The 20,425-nt window shown below is 41.2% G+C and overlaps 2 protein-coding genes across 3 annotated transcripts in view; both read left to right on the forward strand.

Annotated features, from left to right (window-relative positions):
• The window catches only part of LOC133542215 (protein Daple-like), a 301,998-nt gene that overhangs the window by 171,103 nt on the left and 110,470 nt on the right, over window positions 1-20,425 (forward strand). The gene's annotated exons all lie outside the window — the stretch shown is intronic.
• On the forward strand, window positions 8,291-14,293 carry LOC133542343 (echinoderm microtubule-associated protein-like 1). Of its 2 annotated transcripts, XM_061886385.1 has the most exons (4): window positions 8,291-8,425; window positions 10,386-10,433; window positions 13,746-13,874; window positions 14,016-14,293. In XM_061886385.1, the coding sequence occupies exons 1-4, from the start codon at window positions 8,295-8,297 to the stop codon at window positions 14,197-14,199; spliced, it is 492 nt and encodes a 163-aa protein (XP_061742369.1). In that variant the 5' UTR covers window positions 8,291-8,294; the 3' UTR covers window positions 14,200-14,293. The 2 variants fall into 2 exon arrangements, with proteins under 2 accessions (XP_061742369.1, XP_061742370.1); XM_061886386.1 differs by lacking the exon at window positions 10,386-10,433.

Consider the following 20,425-nt stretch of genomic DNA (forward strand, 5'->3'; position numbering starts at 1 on the left):
ATTTGTCTTTTTTTTGATACACACTGACTTTTGATATCACAAAGTTGTGTTATTTTTTCACCCCCACAATGAACCAATATATCATAATCCGTCATTTCAGCCAAATGTACGATACATTTCTGTCAGCCATATAATGAATATAAATACCATCCATCCATCCATTTTCTACCGCTTGTCCCTTTTAGGGTGGTGGTGGTGGTGGGGGGGGGACCTATCTCAGCTGCATTCGGGCGGTAAGCGGGGTACACCTCGTACAAGTCGCCACCTCATCACAGGGCCAACACAGATAGACAGACAACATCCAGACTTACATTCACACCATCCATGCATCCATCCATCCATTTTCTACCGCTTATTCCCTTTTGGAGTCGCGGGGGGCGCTGATGCCTATCTCAGCTACAATCGGGTGGTGGGCGGGGTACACCCCGTACAAGTCGCCACCTCATCACAGGGCCAACACAGATAGACAGACAACATCCAGACTTACATTCACACCATCCATGCATCCATCCATCCATTTTCTACCGCTTATTCCCTTTTGGAGTCGCGGGGGGCGCTGATGCCTATCTCAGCTACAATCGGGTGGTGGGCGGGGTACACCCCGTACAAGTCGCCACCTCATCACAGGGCCAACACAGATAGACAGACAACATTCACACTCACATTCACACACTAGGGCCAATTTCCATCCATCCATCCATCCATCATCTTCCGCTTATCCGAGGTCGGGTCGCGGGGGCAGCAGCCTAAGCAGGGAAGCCCAGACTTCCCTATCTCCAGCCACTTCGTCTAGCTCTTCCCGGGGGATCCCGAGGCGTTCCCAGGCCAGCCGGGAGACATAGTCTTTCCAACGTGTCCTGGGTCTTCCCCGTGGCCTCCTACCAGCTGGACGTGCCCTAAACACCTCCCTAGGGAGGCGTTCGGGTGGCATCCTGACCAGATGCCTGAACCACCTCATCTGGCTCCTCTCAATGTGGAGGAGCAGCGGCTTTACGTTGAGCTCCTCCCGGATGGCAGAGCTTCTCACCCTATCTCTAAGGGAGAGCCCCGCCACCCGGCGGAGGAAACTCATTTCGGCCGCTTGTACCCGTGATCTTATCCTTTCGGTCATGACCCAAAGCTCATGACCATAGGTGAGGATGGGAACGTAGATCGACCGGTAAATTGAGAGCTTTGCCTTCCGGCTCAGCTCCTTCTTCACCACAACGGATCGATACAACGTCCGCATTACTGAAGACGCCGCACCGATCCGCCTGTCGATCTCACGATCCACTCTTCCCCCACTCGTGAACAAGACTCCTAGGTACTTGAACTCCTCCACTTGGGGCAGGGTCTCCTCCCCAACCCGGAGATGGCACTCCACCCTTTTCCGGGCGGGAACCATGGACTCGGACTTGGAGGTGCTGATTCTCATTCCGGTCGCTTCACACTCGGCTGCGAACCGATCCAGTGAGAGCTGAAGATCCCGGCCAGATGAAGCCATCAGGACTACATCATCTGCAAAAAGCAGAGACCTAATCCCGTGGCCACCAAACCGGAACCCCTCAACGCCTTGACTGCGCCTAGAAATTCTGTCCATAAAAGTTATGAACAGAATCGGTGACAAAGGACAGCCTTGGCGGAGTCCAACCTTCACTGGAAACGTGTCCGACTTACTGCCAGCAATGCGGACCAAGCTCTGACACTGATCATACAGGGAGCGGACTGCCACAATAAGACATTCCGATACCCCATACTCTCTGAGCACTCCCCACAGGACTTCCCGAGGGACACGGTCGAATGCCTTCTCCAAGTCCACAAAGCACATGTAGACTGGTTGGGCAAACTCCCATGCACCCTCAAGAACCCTGCCGAGAGTATAGAGCTGGTCCACAGTTCCACGACCAGGACGAAAACCACACTGTTCCTCCTGAATCCGAGGTTCGACTATCCGGCGAAGCCTCCTCTCCAGTACACCTGAATAAACCTTACCGGGAAGGCTGAGGAGTGTGATCCCACGATAGTTGGAACACACCCTCCGGTCCCCCTTCTTAAAGAGAGGGACCACCACCCCGGTCTGCCAATCCAGAGGTACCGCCCCCGATGTCCACGCGATGCTGCAGAGTCTTGTCAACCAAGACAGCCCCACAGCATCCAGAGCCTTAAGGAACTCCGGGCGGATCTCATCCACCCCCGGGGCCTTGGCGCCGAGGAGCTTTTTAACTACCTCAGCGACCTCAGCCCCAGAAATAGGAGAGTCCACTACAGATTCCCCAGGCACCGCTTCCTCAAAGAAAGACGTGTTGGTGGGATTGAGGAGGTCTTCGAAGTATTCCCTCCACCGATCCACAACATCCGCAGTCGAAGTCAGCAGAACACCATCCGCACCATACACGGTGTTGATAGTGCACTGCTTCCCCTTCCTGAGGCGCCGTATGGTGGTCCAGAATCGCTTCGAAGCCGTCCGGAAGTCGTTTTCCATGGCTTCCCCGAACTCTTCCCATGTCCGAGTTTTTGCCTCCGCGACCGCTAAAGCTGCACACCGCTTGGCCCGTCGGTACCCGTCCACTGCCTCCGGAGTCCTATGAGCCAAAAGAACCCGATAGGACTCCTTCTTCAGCTTGACGGCATCCCTCACTGCTGGTGTCCACCAACGGGTTCTGGGATTACCGCCACGACAGGCACCAACAACCTTGCGGCCACAGCTCCAATCAGCCGCCTCGACAATAGAGGTTCGGAACATGGTCCACTCGGACTCAATGTCCCGCACCTCCCTCGTGACATGTTCAAAGTTCTCCCGGAGGTGTGAATTGAAACTCTCTCTGACAGGAGACTCTGCCAGACGTTCCCAGCAGACCCTCACAATGCGCTTGGGCCTGCCAGGTCTGTCCGGCATCCTCCCCCACCATCGCAGCCAACTCACCACCAGGTGGTGATCGGTAGAAAGCTCCGCCCCTCTCTTCACCCGAGTGTCCAAAACATAAGGCCGCAAATCCGATGACACAACTACAAAGTCGATCATGGAACTGCGGCCTAGGGTGTCCTGGTGCCAAGTGCACATATGGACACCCTTATGTTTGAACATGGTGTTTGTTATCGACAAACTGTGACGAGCACAAAAGTCCAATAACAAAACACCACTCGGGTTTAGATCCGGGCGACCATTCTTCCCAATCACGCCTCTCCAGGTTTCACTGTCGTTGCCAACATGAGCGTTGAAGTCTCCCAGTAGGACAAGGGAATCACCCGGAGGAGCACTTTCCAGTACTCCCTCGAGTGTTCCCAAAAAGGGTGGGTATTCTGAACTGCTGTTTGGTGCGTAAGCACAAACAACAGTCAGGACCCGTCCCCCCACCCGAAGGCGGAGGGAAGCTACCCTCTCGTCCACTGGGTTGAACTCAAACGTACAGGCTTTGAGCCGGGGGGCAACCAGAATTGCCACCCCAGCCCGTCGCCTCTCACTGCCGGCAACGCCAGAGTGGAAGAGGGTCCAGTCCCTCTCGAGAAAACTGGTTCCAGAGCCCTTGCTGTGCGTCGAGGTGAGTCCGACTATATCCAGCCGGAACTTCTCTACCTCGCGCACTAGCTCAGGCTCCTTCCCCCCCAGTGAGGTGACGTTCCACGTCCCAAGAGCTAGCTTCTGTAGCCGAGGATCGGACCGCCAAGTGCCCTGCCTTCGGCTGCCGCCCAGGGCCAATTTAGTGTTGCCAATCAACCTATCCCCAGGTGCATGTCTTTGGAGGTGGGAGGAAGCCGGAGTACCCGGAGGAAACCCACGCAGTCACGGGGAGAACATGCAAACTCCACACAGAAAGATCCCGAGCGCAGGATCGAACCTAGAATTTTCTTATTGTGTGGCAAACGCACTAACCCCTCTTCCACCGTACCGTACCCAGTGTAATTACTTCAATGTGTAATTACTTTAATATTAAAGACACAAAAACTCTAAATTACTTCCATTTAGGGTTGCGCGATATAGGCGATATAAATTATTTTGATTTTGCAGATAGAGCTTTTAATGCTATGACTATATCGTGTTCATTTAAGTTAAAGTTAAAGTAACACTGATAGGCACACACACACTATGTGTGGTAAAATTACTCTCTGCATTTGATCCATTGCCCTTGTTCCACCCCATGGGAGGTAAGGGGAGCAGTGAGCAGCAGCGGTGGCCGTGCTCGGAAATCATTTTGGTGATTTGACCCCCAATTCCAACCCCTTGATGCTGAGTACCAAGCAAGGAAGTAATCGGTCCCATTCGGTATGACTCGGCCGGGGGTTGAACTCACGACTTATGCATGTTAATGTCACTTTCTCGCTGTGTCCCTTCACAGTGCAAAACCATCTCTAAGTCAGCAATCCTTGCTTCCGTGACGGCAAATAAACTATGTTTCTTACAATTATTACTATCACTGGAGGATGAGGAATAGTTAAACATTCTGCACTACATATCGTCGGAGGATATGCTAAGCTAGACGTCTTGAATGTAAACAAATTTAGGTGGATTGATAGAAATATTGACATTAACAATGCAAAGTATAGTAGAAGTATATGGTTAGATTGATATTTTGTCTCATCAAAACATATTTTGTCATTTTTGTTATTGTTTTTCAAGCTCAGATAGAGGTCCTTGCCTGGACACAGGAGAAATTTAAGGGCAAAAAGCTAAGGATTTAAATGTGTTTAAAAAAATAATAATTCACTGATCTTGAACATTTTAAGTATCAATCAATCAATGTTTACTTATATAGCCCTAAATCACTAGTGTCTCAAAGGGCTGCTTTGGTAGGACCAATACTGCCCCTGTAACTACTTCGTATTAAATCGATACCCAAATGTGTCAAATTACCCAAAACTAATGTAAAATGTCAAACAACAGAATAAATGTTCATTACATTTTAACAGAAGTTTAGGTTGAAACATGTTCCAACAGAAAATAACCAGATACCAAGAGTAAATTGGCAAATAGATTAATAATAGTTTTGAGAAAATAGTAAAATCAGAAATGATGCAGTATGTTACTGCATAGCTTAACATCCAAATTAAGACCCTCTGTAACCTCTTATGAAATGGCTGTATTATTATTTATATACCAAATAATATTGTCGCACCGTATACTGTATATTGTTTCCGCAAGAGGCTGCAATAGCCATCCCATCCATCCGTTTGCTACCGCTTCTCCCTTACGGGGTCGCGGCCAAATCCATGTCATGTATATCGTCTGTGTCATGTGACTCGACTCTGAAGATGCCAAAGTGGAGAGGATACAGGATTACTAAACTCACTCCATTCACTTTTCACCCATCTGAATTATAAATTCTATACTTACTGTATGGAATTAAATAGCTGGACAGATATCATCCAACATAAGATCGATCAATCAATCATTCATCCATCCATCCATGCATCCATCCATTCATTCATCCATCCATCCACTTTTTACCGCTTATTCCCTTCGGGGTCACGGGGGGCAGTGGAGCCTATCTCAGCATCCTACTGCACATAATTGATAGGCTATCAATGTTACCGAGCTCATCTACAGTCGTGGTCAAAAGTTTACATACAGTTGTCTTAAGTTTCCAATCCTTTCTACAACTCTTATTTTTTTGTGATAGAGTGATTTGAGCACATACTTGTTTGTCACATTCATGAGGTTAGGTTATTTTTGGAATTTACTATGGGTCTATGGCCCTGCGACGAGATGGTGACTTGTCCTGGGTGTACCCCGCCTTCCGCCCGATTGTAGCTGCGATAGGCTCCAGCGCCCCCCGCGACCACCAAAGGGACAAGCGGTAGAAAATGGATGGATGGATTATGGGTCTACTGAAAATGTGACCAAATCTGCTGGGTCAAAAGTATACAAACAGCAATGTTAATATTTGGTTCCATGTCCCTTGGCAAGTTTCACTGCAGGAAGGCGCTTTTGTTAGCCATCCAAAAGCTTTTGGCAATTTTCTGGTTTAATTTTTGACTACTCCGCTTGACAAAATTGGTAGAGTTCAGCTGTATTTGTTGGTTTTCTGACATGGACTTGTTTCTTCAGCATTGTCCACACGTTTAAAGGCCAACTGAAATGAGATTTTCTTATTCAAACGGGGATAGCAGGTCCATTCTATGTGTCGTACTTGATCATTTCGCGATATTGCCATATTTTTGCTGAAAGGATTTAGTAGAGAACATCCACGATAAAGTTCTCAACTTTCCGTGCTAAGAGAAAAGCCCTGCCTCCACCGGAAGTCGCAGACAATGACGTCGCACGTGTGAGGGCTCCTCACATATTCACATTGTTTTTAATGGGAGCGTCCAACAAAAAGTGCTATTCGGACCGAGAAAACAACAATTTCCCCAGTGAGGATGAATGATTAGTGTTTGAGGATATTGATAGCGACGGACTAGAAAAAACATTTCAATAAAAAGAAATAAGTAAAAAATAAAAAAATGCGATTGCATTGGGACGGATTCCGATGTTTTTAGACACATTTACTAGGATAATTCTGGGAAATCCATTATCTTTTTATTGTGTTGCTAGTGTTTTACTGATTTTAATATTACCTGATAGTCGGAGGTGTACGTCAACGGGTGTCTTAACGCCAGTGTCTCAGGGGAGTCGACTCTAGCTATGGACGGCACAAGCTCAGCTTTTCTTCGGTAAGAAGCGACTTTTTACCACAATTTTCTCGCCGAAACCTGCTGGTTGACATTCCGTTGTGATTCATGTTTGCTTGACCGCGCTCTGATCCATAGTAAAGTTTCACTTCCGGGAAAGGAATCACCGTGTGTCTGTGTGGCTAAAAACTAAAACTTCCCAACTCCATCTTTCTACTGTGACTTCTTCAATATTAATTGAACAAATTGCAAAAGATTCAGCAACACAGATTTCCAAACTACTGTGTAATTATGCCGTTAAAGCAGACGACTTTTAGCTGTGTGTGTGTGCAGCGCTTATACTTCCTAAAAACCTGTGACGTTTTGCGTACACGTCATCATTACACGACGTTTTCAAAACGAAACTCCCAGGGAATTCAAAATTGTAATTTAGTAAACTAAAAATGCCGTATTGGCATGTGTTGCAATGTTAATATTTCATCATTGATATATAAACTATCAGACTGCGTGGTGGGTAGTAGTGGGTTTCAGTAGGCCTTTAAGTCAGGACTGATTTAGGCCTGATTTAGCTATTCCTTTACCACTTTTGACATGTGGATGGGGTCATTGTCTGTTGGAACACCCAACTGCGCTCAAGACCCAACCTACGGGCTGATGATTTTAGGTAGTCCTGAAGAATTTGGAGGTAATCCTCCTTTTCCATTGTCCCATTTACTATCTGTAAATTATCAGTTCCATTGGCAGCAAAACAGGCCCAGAGCATAATACTACCACCACCATGCTTGACGGTAGGCATGGTGGTCCTGGGATTAAAGGCCTCATCTTTTCTCCTCCAAACATATTGCTGGGTATTGTGGCCCAAACAACTCAATTTTTGTTTGATCTGACCAAAGAACTTTCCTCCAGAAGGTCTTATCTTTGTCCATGGATGTCAGATGAAACAAAAATTGAGCTGTTTGGCCACAATACCCACCAAACTTCATGAATCACAAAAAAATAAGAGTTGTAGAAATGATTGGAAACTCAAGACAGGTGTGACATTATGTTCTTTACAAGTGTAAGTAAACTTTTGACCACGACTGAATGTGAGCGTTGCCTCCCATAAGTGTGGTGGTATGACAATAAAGATGTAGATGTTGGCCTCCAAGATGAAGAAGGTTGCGGCAGCTGCTTGGGTTGAGAGCAGCTGCAGGACTCAGGGATTTTTTTTTTCTTTTTAAGGCTTTAGTGCTCCTGCAAGACAGCAGGCTGCCTGTAACACAGCAATCCTAAAAGACAAACACACCCTCACTATCTTGAACGCACTGCACAATTACAACCCCTCCTACCCTGCAATTAGGACAATGGTGGGAGTGCAGTGCAAGAAACTGTCTATTAAATATTTATAGCCACAGAAAAAGCTGCATCTGTTTTTCTTTGTTTTTCTATATTCTGGCCTTGGCTTCTGGCACGTGGATTTGTGTGTGCATGCACCTTTTTAGTGTTAATGGTCCATGCTGTGTGTGCATGGAACATTTGTTGCAGTTGATTGAAACAGAACAGTGTTACTAAATGATAAATGGCCTTTCTTTGTTTATGAGCTCATTTGATGACAAAGGAGGCGTTTGGCTCCCTTTTTTGTCTCAAAGGAGCGAGATCTGAGTACTTTAAAAAATAGCAGACATGTTCCAAGGTTCCTTTATTCTCATATTTTTTTTCCAGCCCGGCCGATGATCGCCACCCTGCCATTACGACCCTCGGTGAACAACGGGACCATCGTACCAAAGAAAAGTGGTGGCACTCTGCCATCCCCATCTGGTTCTGGATCCAGAAAGGACACCAGCGCGCCATCCAGCAGAAGGTTCGCAAATCAAAATAAATGTAATCAAATTCCCAGGTGGAATGAACTTCGCCGTGTTGTAGGGTCGTGTATTTTTACATTTTGCAGACATTCTACTTGTCCCCAGACATTTAAAGGTCCTGTCACACCACTATGTCCGATAATGATCTTTTTTTTTACCATAAATGCTCACATCTAGCACTTTGTCACCCGAAGCCACTGACATTTCTCAAGGCTCATATACAACAGAAGAGTGTGTTTCTGCATGTGTTCATGCATAATTGGGTGCAAATGTTAACAGGGAAACAAAACCCACCTCATATCCACGGATGACATTTCCATAATGAGATGAACCCCAGCACACTGCATTGACATCTTTGATATTGCCAGAATTAATGATAAACTCCTGACAGTTTAATGAAACTAATCACTAGCTAGCTTATATGCTAAAATGAATACCATTTAAAAACACGTTTGCCTAAGATTTGAAGTAGTGGTTCTCAAATGGGGTTACGCGTACCCCTGGGGTTACTTAAAGGTATGCCAAGCGGTATGTGAGATTTTTGAAAAATATTTGAATACTACTTCAATAAAATATGAATGTAAGTTCATAAATTGTGAAAAGAAATGCAACAATGCAATATTCAGTGTTGACAGCTGGATTTTCTGTGGACATCTTCCATAAATATTGATGTTAAAGATTTCTTTTTTTGTGAAGAAAAGTTTAGAATTAAGTTCATGAATCCAGATGGATCTCTACTATAATCCCCAAAGAGGGCACTTTAAAGGCCGACTGAAACCCACTACTACCCACCACGCAGTCTGATAATTTATATATCAATGATGAAATATTAACATTGCAAAACATGCCAATACGGCCTTTTTAGTTTACTAAATTACAATTTAAAATTTACCGGGAGTTTCGTCTTGAAAACGTTGCGTAATGATGACGTGTACACGTGACGTCACGGACTGTTAGGAAATATGAGCGCTGCACACACACACAGCTAAAAGTCCTCTGCTTTAACCGCATAATTACACAGTATTTTGGAGATCTGTGTTGCTGAATCTTTTGCAATTTGTTCAATTAATATTGGAGAAGTCAAAGTAGAAAGATGGAGTTGGGAAGCTTTTGCCTGTAGCCACACAAACACACGGTGATTCCCTGTTTAAAATTCCCGGAGGTGAAACTTTACTATGGATCACAGCTGTCAAGCGAAGATGGATCCCGACCGAATGTCAACCAGCAGGTTTCGGTGAGAAAATTGTGGTAAAAAGTCGCTTCTTACCGGAGATCAGCTGAGCTTGCCTCGTCCATAAAGCTGCCGTCGACTTCCCTGAGACACTAGTGTCAACACACCCGTGGACACACCCCTCTGACTATCAGGTACTGTTAAACTCACTAAAACACTAGCAACACAATAGAAAGATAAGGAATTTCCCAGAATTATCCTAGTAAATGTGTCTAAAAACATTTGAATCCGTCCCAATGCACACGTTTTTGTTTTTTTTTAACTTTTTTGTTTTTTTCTAGTCCTTCGCTATCAATATCCTCAAACACGAATCTTTCACCCTCGCTCAAATTAATGGGGACATTGTCGTTTTCTCGGTCCGAATAGCTCTTACTGCTGGTGGCTCCCATTAAAAACAATGGGAATATGTGTGGAGCCCTGCAACTTGTGACGTCACGCGCACATACTTCCGGTAAAGGCAAGGCTTTTCTATTAGCGACCAAAAGTTGTGAACTTTATCGTGGATGTTCTCTACTAAATCCTTTCAGCAAAAATATGGCAATATCGCGAAATGATCAAGTATGACACATAGAATGGACCTGCTATCCCTGTTTAAGTAAGAAAATCTCATTTCAGTAGGCCTTTAATTCTTAGTGGTGCATTACTTGTTTTTCACTTTTATTCCAGTCCTTTCCCCCAAATCTGCTATAGCCCTTGTATATCTTGCTACTTTATAATAAGATGCGCAGTTTGTCTCCTTTGTCTCTGCCAACCAGAATTCTGTCTCCACTGCTCAGGTGAGCATGTCACTACACTGCTGGCCCTGATCTAACTTTACTAGCTGCAACCGGTCTCCATCCATGACAATAACATGCTTTTAATACATTCCATTTCCTGTCTAATCAATTGCATTTAAAATGCACAATCATTACTATACTGTACCTGCAGGCCAACATGTATTTTTCTTTCAGGACTAACCCGTAAACAACACCTTCTCGCTATCTATTCTTAATTCCATTCACGTGCAAAACAAATGTACACAACTAAAGGGAACACAGCCAACTAACCGTTTTAGAATTTGAATCGTTGTTTAGACTGACTCGAGTGGATTAGACTGGCTGGCAAGTGGATTGCTGATGGAGGCCTTTCATTGTGTTAATTAGGCCTGCAGTCTAGAGTGGCCTGATATTCAGACTTGGTCGGGTTTAGCAGGTACAAGGGGAGTCAAAAAGAGGCACAAATGTAATTCATCTGTAGTATTTTCTGGCTTTGGAGCCATTATGTACTATATATTATTCAAAACTGTATAATGTGGTTTAAATAACTCCACTGGAAAATGTTAAAATTTTTGCAGCGCTTTAAATGTTTTTAATTTTTTAATCATAAAGTTTTATTGCTTGGGAATGTATTACCATAAACATGTTTCACAACAGCCAACATTAGCAACAAATGATGAAATAGTTTTCTGCTACTTTAAAACTGTTGTTCTTAATTGTATCATAATACATATTTTTATGTGATTTATGGTAAATGGGTTGTACTGGTATAGCGCTTTTCTACCCATGTTTAAGGAACCCAAAGCGCTTTGACAGTATTTCCACATTCACCCATTCACACACACATTTACACACTGATGGCGGGAGCTGCCATGCAAGGCGCTCACTAGGTCCCATCAGGAGCAAGGGTGAAGTGTCTTGCCCAAGGACATAACGGACGTGACTAGGATGGTAGAAGGTGGGGATTGAACCAGTAACCCTCAGATTGCTGGCACAACCACTCTACCAACTTCGCCACGCCGCCCCTATTTAGTACATTTTAAATACATTGGTACAATAGTACCTCGACTTAAGGGTTTAATTGCTTCCTTGGCGGCGCTCTTACCTCAAAATATTTGTATTTCAAATCAAACTCTCCCAACAACTGTATTAGTTTTATGAATTAATGTAATAATAATGAACACTGGACTTCTATGGTATCGTTTTCTGTTTTCTACATCAAACACCCCGTCAGCAGCTTTTCCATTTTTTAATGGATAAATGTCTGCCGGTAGGTACAAGCGAGAAGTTGTTTTTTGGAGTGGATCTTACAGGTTTCATAGTGGCCTTTGCTCCGCCAACTAATGACTAGGATGCCTGTAACTTAAAGTTTTGCGTATAACTAAAAGCATAACTATTAGTTCAAAGACAGCTCTTATCTCAAAATACTCTTGAGCTGAGGAACCATTGTATGTAACTTCCCAATTAAGACATATGACCTTAAAAGGTCAATTTTAAGTAATTTCTTGACACATATCATTTTCAGGTGTTTGCAGGCCAGGTATATAATATACTGTAACATTTGTTGCGATATCGGATACTATTAAAGTTTAAAAGGTATGGAATTTTAAGCAATACATATATTTTTTCTGTCAAAATTAAACAATTCCATTACATTTAGTGAGAACATTTTAAGTACTTTCTTGACACATATCATTTTCAAGTGGTCACAGGACATATAGATAAGATACTGTACCATTTGTTGCAATATCGGATTTTATTAAAGTTTAAAAGTTATGCAATTTCAAGCAATACATATATTTTTTCTGTCAAAATTTTTAAAATCCATTACATTTAGTGAGACATTTTTTAATACTTTCCTGACACATATAATTTCCAGGTGTTTGCAGGCCAGATAGATAATATATTGTAACATTTGTTGCAATATCGGGTACTATTAAAGTTGAAAAGGTATGCAATTTCAAACAATACATATTTTTCTGTAAAAATGAAAAAAACTCATTACATTTAGTGAGAAAATTTTAAGTACTTTCTTGACACATACCATTTTCAGGTGTTTGCAGGCCAGATATATAATATACTGTAACATTTGTTGCGATATCGGTTACTATTAAAGTTTAAAAGGTATGGAATTTCAAGCAATACATATATTTTTTCTGTCAAAATTAAACAAATCCATTACATTTATTGAGAAAATTTTAAGTACTTTCTTGACACATATCATTTTCAAGTGGTCGCAGGACAGATGGATAATATATTGTACCATTTTTTGCAAAATCGGATATTATTAAAGTTGAAAAGTTATGCAATTTCAAGCAATACATATATTTTTTCTGTCAAAATTTTAAAAATCCATTATATTTAGTGAGAAAATTTTAAATACTTTCCTGACACATATCATTTCCAGGTGTTTGCAGGCCAGATATATAATATACTGTAACATTTGTTGCGATATCGGATACTATTAAAGTTGAAAAGGTAATGGAATTTCAAGCAATATATATTTTTTTTCTGTCAAAATGAAACAAATCCTCTACATTTATTGAGGACATTTTAAGTACTACTTGACACATATCATTTCCAGGTGTTTGCAGGCCAGATAGATAATATATTGTAACATTTGTTAAAATATCGGATATTATTAAAGTTGAACAGGTATGCAATTTCAAGCAATACATATATTTTTTCTGTCAAAAAGAAAAAAAAAAAAACATTACATTTAGTGAGAACATTTTTAGTACTTTCTTGACACATATCATTTTCAGGTGTTTGCAGGCCAGATAGATAATCTATTGTAACATTTGTTGCAATATCGGATACTGTTAAAGTTGAAAAGGTATGCAATTTCAAGCAATACATATGTTTTTTCTTTCAAAATGAAAAAAACCCATTACATTTAGTGAGAAAATTTTAAGTACTTTCTTGACACATATCATTTTCAGGTGTTTTGCAGGCCAGATATATAATAAATAATATACTGTAACATTTGTTGCAATATCGGATACTATTAAAGTTTCAAAGCTATGCAATTTCAAGCAATACATATATTTTTTCTGTCAAAATTTGTCCAGGGTGTACGCCGCCTTCTGCCAGAATGCAGCTGAGATAGGCTCCAGCACCCCCTACGGCCCTAAAAGGGTCAAGCGGTAGAAAATGGATGGATGAAAATGAAAAAAATCCATTACATTTATTGAGAAAATTTGAAGTACTTTCTTGACACATCATTTCCAGGTGTTTGCAGGCCAGATAAAAAGATGTCGTGGGCCATGTCTGGCCCCCGGGCCTTGAGTTTGACACCTAACCCCTCACTGTCTGTCTGCTGTGTCCCCTCAGCACGGTGAGGAGAGCCAACTCCAACGAACACGTGGGTTCTCTCACACGGAAAGATTCGGGTGACTCCAAGGGCAACAGAACTCGCGCGGGGTCCACGGGAAGTAATTCCAGCGGCAAAAGAAGTGACAGGTAACAAATGTCAGTAGCAAATGAGCGAGCTCTTTTTTTTTTTTTTTAAATGAAGGTCAGCCAAATCAAAACAAAAAATGTCCATGTTGAAAATGTGCAGGTGCGACGTGCTGATTGACAGTTTGCTCGTTTACTTTACAGCAAGCAGAGGGACCCAGTGTTCAATGCAGGTAAGAGCTGTAGCCACGTGACGCTGACGAGTCACATGTCAATGGAATTTTTAATGAAGCAAAACGTCTTATTATTGGGGAATTCCTTCCTCCGTCATCCATTGTCTTTCACATTACCGAGCACACTTCATTCATCACTTCATTTTCATTCCTGACACACATTGTTTCAATGAAACATTCTGAGGTGAACAGTTTTAGACCGCTTGCATTTTAAAGCCCCTTTAGCTATTCTCTATGCTGTAATAACCTATAAACAATGGCATAAAATCAGACAAATGGTGCTGAATGTCAAACAAGGGGAGTATTGATTGCACTTCAAACACCAGCGTGCTATTGATTTTTGTGTAAATTAAAGTGCTAATTTCAATGAGGCAGCACCTCTTCAAAGCATCCGTCAACTTCAAACTTGTGAGGCTACAGGCTAGGGTTGTACGGTATACCGGTATAACTATAGTACCGAGATACTAATGAATCATATTCGGTACTATACCGCCTCTGAAAAGTACCGGTCCACCACCCGCTCGTCGTCGTCACGTCGTGTCATTGCTGGTTTTACGAGCAGAGGAGCATGTTCGGCAGCACACAATCACGGAGTACTTACAAGCAGACACAGTGTGTAGACAGAAAAGGGAGAACGGATGCATTTAGGCTTAAAAACTAACAATAAAGGAGAAGTTATAACACTGAAACGCCCACCGGAAGAGGTGCTTTAAGACATGGCTAGCTAGCTAGTGGCTAACATCCATCTGCCGTCGACAGTGTTTTAGCTACTTCTAAATCCAATCCAATCCAATCCACTTTATTTATATAGCACATTTAAACAACAATAACGTTTCCAAAGTGCTGCACAGCCATGTTAAAAACAATATTAAAAAAAAACAACAACAATATTATGCTCCACCAATGACTGAATAAAAACACAAAATAAATAAATATAAAACCAATATACAAAAAAACAGAAAAAAACAATATCAAAACAAATATGATTAAAAACTATTTTAAAGGGTATAAATCACTAATCCTCGCCTCCATGGCGACAAATAAAGTATGTTTCTTACAAGTAACATCCCTGCAGGACGAGGAATAGCTAAACATGCTTCACTACACACTGTAGCTCACCTGCATCAACATGTAAACAAACGCCAGTGGTGATCTACACCTAACGTCCACTGTAATGATGCCAAGTACAGGAGCGTATTCAGTCGATACTACTATGATGACGTCGATATTTTTAGGCATCACACCATCTTCTTTCCTTTTTTTTAAATTTATAGTATGTTTACAAACTCAGGAAATTTGTCCCTGGACACATGAGGACTTTAAATATGACCAATGTATGATCCTGTAACGACTTGGTATCGGATTGATACCTAAATTTGTGGTATCATCTAAAACTAAAGTAAATTATCAAACAACAGAAGAATAAGTGATTATTACATTTTAACAGAAGTATAGATAGAACATGTTAAAAGAGAAAGTAAGCAGATATTAACAGTAAATGAACAAGTAGATTAACAATTTTTTACCACATGTCCTTAAAGGCCTACTGAAATTAGATTTTCTTATTTAAACGGGGATAGCAGGTCCATTCTATGTGTCATACTTGATCATTTTGCGATATTGCCATATTTTTGCTGAAAGGATTTAGTAGAGACCATCTACGATAAAGTTTGCAACTTTTGGTCGCTAATAAAAAAGCCTTGCCTTTACCGGAAGAAAAAATGCAAAAGTTTCAGCAACACATATGTCCAGAATACTGTTTAACTATGTGATTAAAGCTTGGATCGGGCTGGAAAATAATGTCCGCTACAACCCGAGACGTCAAGCGCACGCGTCATCATACGAGTCATCATTCCGCGACGTTTTCAACACGACACTTCGCGGGGAACTTAAAATTGCAATTTAGTAAACTAAAAAGGCCGTATTGGCATGTGTTGCAATGTTAATATTTCATCATTGATGTATAAACTATCAGACTGCGTGGTCGGTAGTAGTGGGTTTCAGTAGGCCAATAATAATGTTGACAATATAATAAAATGGAAAATGACACAATATGTTACTGCATACGTCAGCAGACTAATTAGGAGCCTTTGTTTGTTTACTTACTACTAAAAGACAAGTTGTATAGTATATTCACTATTTTATTTAAGGACTGCAATAACAAACATATGTTTAATGTACCCTAAGATTTTTTTAAATAAAATAAAGCCAATAATGCAATTTTTTTGTGGTCCCCTTCATTTAGAAAAGTACCGAAAAGTATCGAAATAATTTTAGTACCGGTACCAAAATATTGGTATCGTTACAACACTACCACAGGCTAATATTGTCATTAAATACATTGTATGTAACAGAATGTCACAGCAGATTTGAGGGGGATGCAACGATTCATATTCCTGTTATGTGACCAAACTTATCACGATTATCATTACTGTTGAATGTGCTCATAATGTATTTATATACACACTGAAATCGTTTAACCAAGTTTTATTTAATAAAGACTGTAATAAATTGATAGACAATATACTTCCTTGGCAAAAGAAAATATAAATGTTATTCTGGATTCTTAAGAGCCATATTTTTATTTGAGTGTTTAAATATTTATTTTTGGCATTTTAATTGGTTCAAATGTTTTAGAATGTTTGATGAAATTTAATAAAGGCAAATTGAGTGTTCACTTTGCCTTAAAGTGGAGATGTCACGCAGGTTTATTTCCTGTTGTACACAGCTTTGTCTTTGTTATTTAAGTTGCAAATAAACCCAAAACGTCATATTTTTCTGAGCATTGAATAATCTCCCTTTTCTAAGAGGGAACAGCCTGTAGGTTCATTGTGTTAAAATGTAGTGTATTAGTTGCTCAGACAACAATGTGTTTGTATAAGTTTAGCTTGTGATATGGTTTTCCTTAATGGGGAAAGACGTTCATATGTCCTAAATTCATGTATAGCATGCAAGCTAGCCAAGTCCATCCGCGAGTTAATCAAAGTGTTCAATTATTAACGTGTTTTTGATCATCTTACCATAATTTAAAATGGTATTGATTGATTGATTGATACTTTTATTAGTAGATTGCACAGTACAGTACATATTCCGTACAATTGACCACTAAATAGTAACACCCCAATAGGTTTTTCAACTTGTTTAAGTCGGGGTCCACGTTAATCAATTCATGGTATTATTAACCATCAGAAATTTTACCGCTGTTATCAATACCACTACTTATTGATACATCCTAGGTTAATCATAGTAATCATTATGTCTGTGGATTTTCTCATTCATCCAGGTAATTGTATTCTGAAGGCATTCAATCGATCACTACTGGAGTGTTTGGTTTGTCTTAGACTACTTTTACACTGGAGGCCAAAGTGGCCCTAATCAGATATTTTCTGAATCTGATTTTTTTGCAGCTGACTGTTAAAATGTGATCTTTATTGGACTCCAGTATAAATGCACACAGACCCCAGTGTGGCCCCAATATGGCTTTGACGTCACTTGCGTGGACACTTCGATAAAGTGAAAACAAAGGAAGTTGACTGAATTCCGTAAATGAACAAGGAAGTTGCTACTACTTCTACAAAATAAAATAAAAGTCGCAACAACTTAAAAAATTTTGTTTTTTAACGTGAAAATAAATGTGTCACAAGGTGTTGGTGACGAACCCCAAGATGCAGAGAAGGCAGGCTTAGTGCAGGAAAGCATAATTTAATGTTCATAATAAATGTAAAACACAAACTAGAAATTAGGAGACATGAAAACTGGAAACCGGGAAACAGGAACCACAAAACAGAAAAATGCTAACTGCTAACAGGAAAATACAAAACAAGAAGCTAGGAGACAGCGAACTGTAAATAGCTATAGGAACTAACAGGAGCCACTTATCGCACTGACATCGACAATGACAAGTGGTAACGACAATGACATTGACAATACTCCAGCACTGACTGGAGGACAGAGCAGGTTTAAATAGCATCTGGCTGATTGACGACAGGTGTGGCCAGGTGCCAATCAGCCGCATCTGAAGGGAAACTGCGCTCAGGGAGAAAAGCAGGAAATAACCAAAATAAGAGCGCTGACAGGATATAAAGACAGACAAAAAACCAAAACATAAACTGTCAGTAACAAACCTGACAAAATGAAAGTAATATAAAATGTATGAATGGATATACTGTATATATCCATCCATCCATCCATTTTCTACCGCTTGTCCCTTTCGGGGGGGCAACACAGATAGACAGACAATATTCACACTCACATTCACACACTCGGGCCAATTTAGTGTTGCCAATCAACCTATCCCCAGGTGCATGTCATATAGTGTAAGATATTTGGGAAAGTTCTAATCTTTCTATGGCTGTTAAGTAGAGGAGACACGGACATCAGGGTGGATCTTAGTGGGCTTTATTTTTCAACTCACTTACAAAAACAACTTACGCCACGTACGTGACATGAAAGCAAATACGCCACAGCGTCAATTCCAGTCCTTCAACAATCGCTATGTCTTCGGAATCAAAATATATATCCATATATTACACATAGCCTATTATTTGTGCATCAAAAATTTGGCTGTTAAAAAAAGACCGAGCTCACTGAAACCGGATGTGGTGATGAAGTATCCACTTCCGCTAGCGAGCTGCGTCTTTCCACGCGCACATGAATGACGTAGCTTGCGCAAAGCTGACGAAAAAGTTGCATACAAGTCGTACTCAGGTTGCATTGCCGTTTAGACTGAAGTCATATTTAAAAAGATCGGATTCCAATTGGATTCGGACTACCTCCCGATGTGGCCTGAATCTGATGCCAAAAGATTAGATTTCAATCACCTTGGAGTGCTTAGACTGGCAAAAAAATCAGATCTGTGTCACTTAAGTGCAAAAAGAATCAGATTTGGTGTGCATGGTAAATGGGGCCATTAAAGCAGTTTTGCCAAGTAGGCTTCATTAGTTCATGCTCATAGACTAGTGTTGTCCCGATACCAATATTTTGGTACCGGTACCAAAATGTATATCGATACTTTTCGGTACTTTGCAATGTCAGGGTTATTTGATGACGAACCCCAAGATGCAGAGATGGAGGCAGGTATGGAGTGAGCAAACATGATTTTAATATAAATACTAAGACAAAACCAAACAAAGGGTTCAAACCAAAAGCGCGCATGTGGGCGGATAAAAAACAAAAGGCCTTTAGCATAGAAGCTAACAAGAAACAAAAAGGAACTTTAGCATGGAAGCTAGAGGATAACAAACAGAAAAACTGGAAATAGCTATGGCTAACAAAAACAGCTTACCGCTACGACGACCAGGACAAGATGTAGCACGACAGGTAATAGCTGAAATGATGCCAGACACGACAGGTAGCAAAGACACAAGTGTGACATGAGGCAATACAATACAATGCAATGATGCAGAAACTGACACAAGTCAAAGGAGGTACAAATAGGAGCCGGCTGATTGGTAACAGGTGTGGCCAGATGCCAATCAGCTGCAGCTGAGGGGGAACACAGCACTCAGGGAACAAGACAGGAAGCTGACAAAATAAGAGCACTAGACAGGAACTAAGGACAGGAAATACTAAACACACCGAGGAGGAACACAGCACTCAGGGAACAAGACAGGAAGCTGACAAATTAAGAGCACTAGACAGGAACTAAAAGACAAGAAATACTAAACACAGGAAACAGACAAATGCAGAGGAAAAAACTAAAACATAGACAAACTGTCAGGGGAAAGCTTGACAGCAATACCTTTCTAAATAAAGGGGACCATAATAAATTGCATTATTGGTTTTATTTAAGAAAAAATCTTAAGGTACATTAAATATATGTTTCTTATTGAATAAAATAGTGAACATACTAGACATCTTGTCTTTTAATAGCAAGTAAGCAAACAAAGGCTCCTAATTAGTTTGCTGACATATGCAGTCGCATTTTGTGTCAACATTCTGAAGGACAAACTGTAAAAATTGATTATTAATATTCTTGTACATTTATTGTTAATATCTGCTTTTTTTTCTTTTAACATGTTCTATCTACACTTCTGTTAAAATGTAATAACCACTTGTTCTTCTGTTGTTTGGATGCTTTCCATTAGTTTTGGATGATACCACAAATCTGGGTATCAATCCGATACTTTTTAGAGGCGGTATACTACCGAGTATGATTTATTAGTATCGCGGTACTATACTAATACCAGTATAACGTACAACCTTATCACAGACTTAGATTGGTCAGATCCAGTCTTAGCTTGGTCATATTAGTCTATAAGCATGAGCTGATGAAATCTTCTAAGACAGTGGTCCCCAACGGTACCGGACCAAGGATAGAATGAATGGGGCCATGTATCGTGAGATTTTGAGCCAAAAGCTCCTTCCATCAGTGAGAGATTT

The sequence above is a fragment of the Nerophis ophidion genome, linkage group LG24 (genome assembly GCF_033978795.1).
Source record: "Nerophis ophidion isolate RoL-2023_Sa linkage group LG24, RoL_Noph_v1.0, whole genome shotgun sequence".
NCBI lineage: Eukaryota > Metazoa > Chordata > Actinopteri > Syngnathiformes > Syngnathidae > Nerophis > Nerophis ophidion.

Coding starts and splice junctions, on each gene's coding strand:
- LOC133542343 (XM_061886385.1), top strand. CDS start 8,295: ATGATCGCCACCCTGCCATTACGACCCTCGGTGAACAACGGGACCATC. Junction 8,426..10,385: donor AGCGCGCCATCCAGCAGAAG/GTTCGCAAATCA, acceptor TAAGATGCGCAG/TTTGTCTCCTTTGTCTCTGC. Junction 13,875..14,015: donor AGCGGCAAAAGAAGTGACAG/GTAACAAATGTC, acceptor TTTACTTTACAG/CAAGCAGAGGGACCCAGTGT.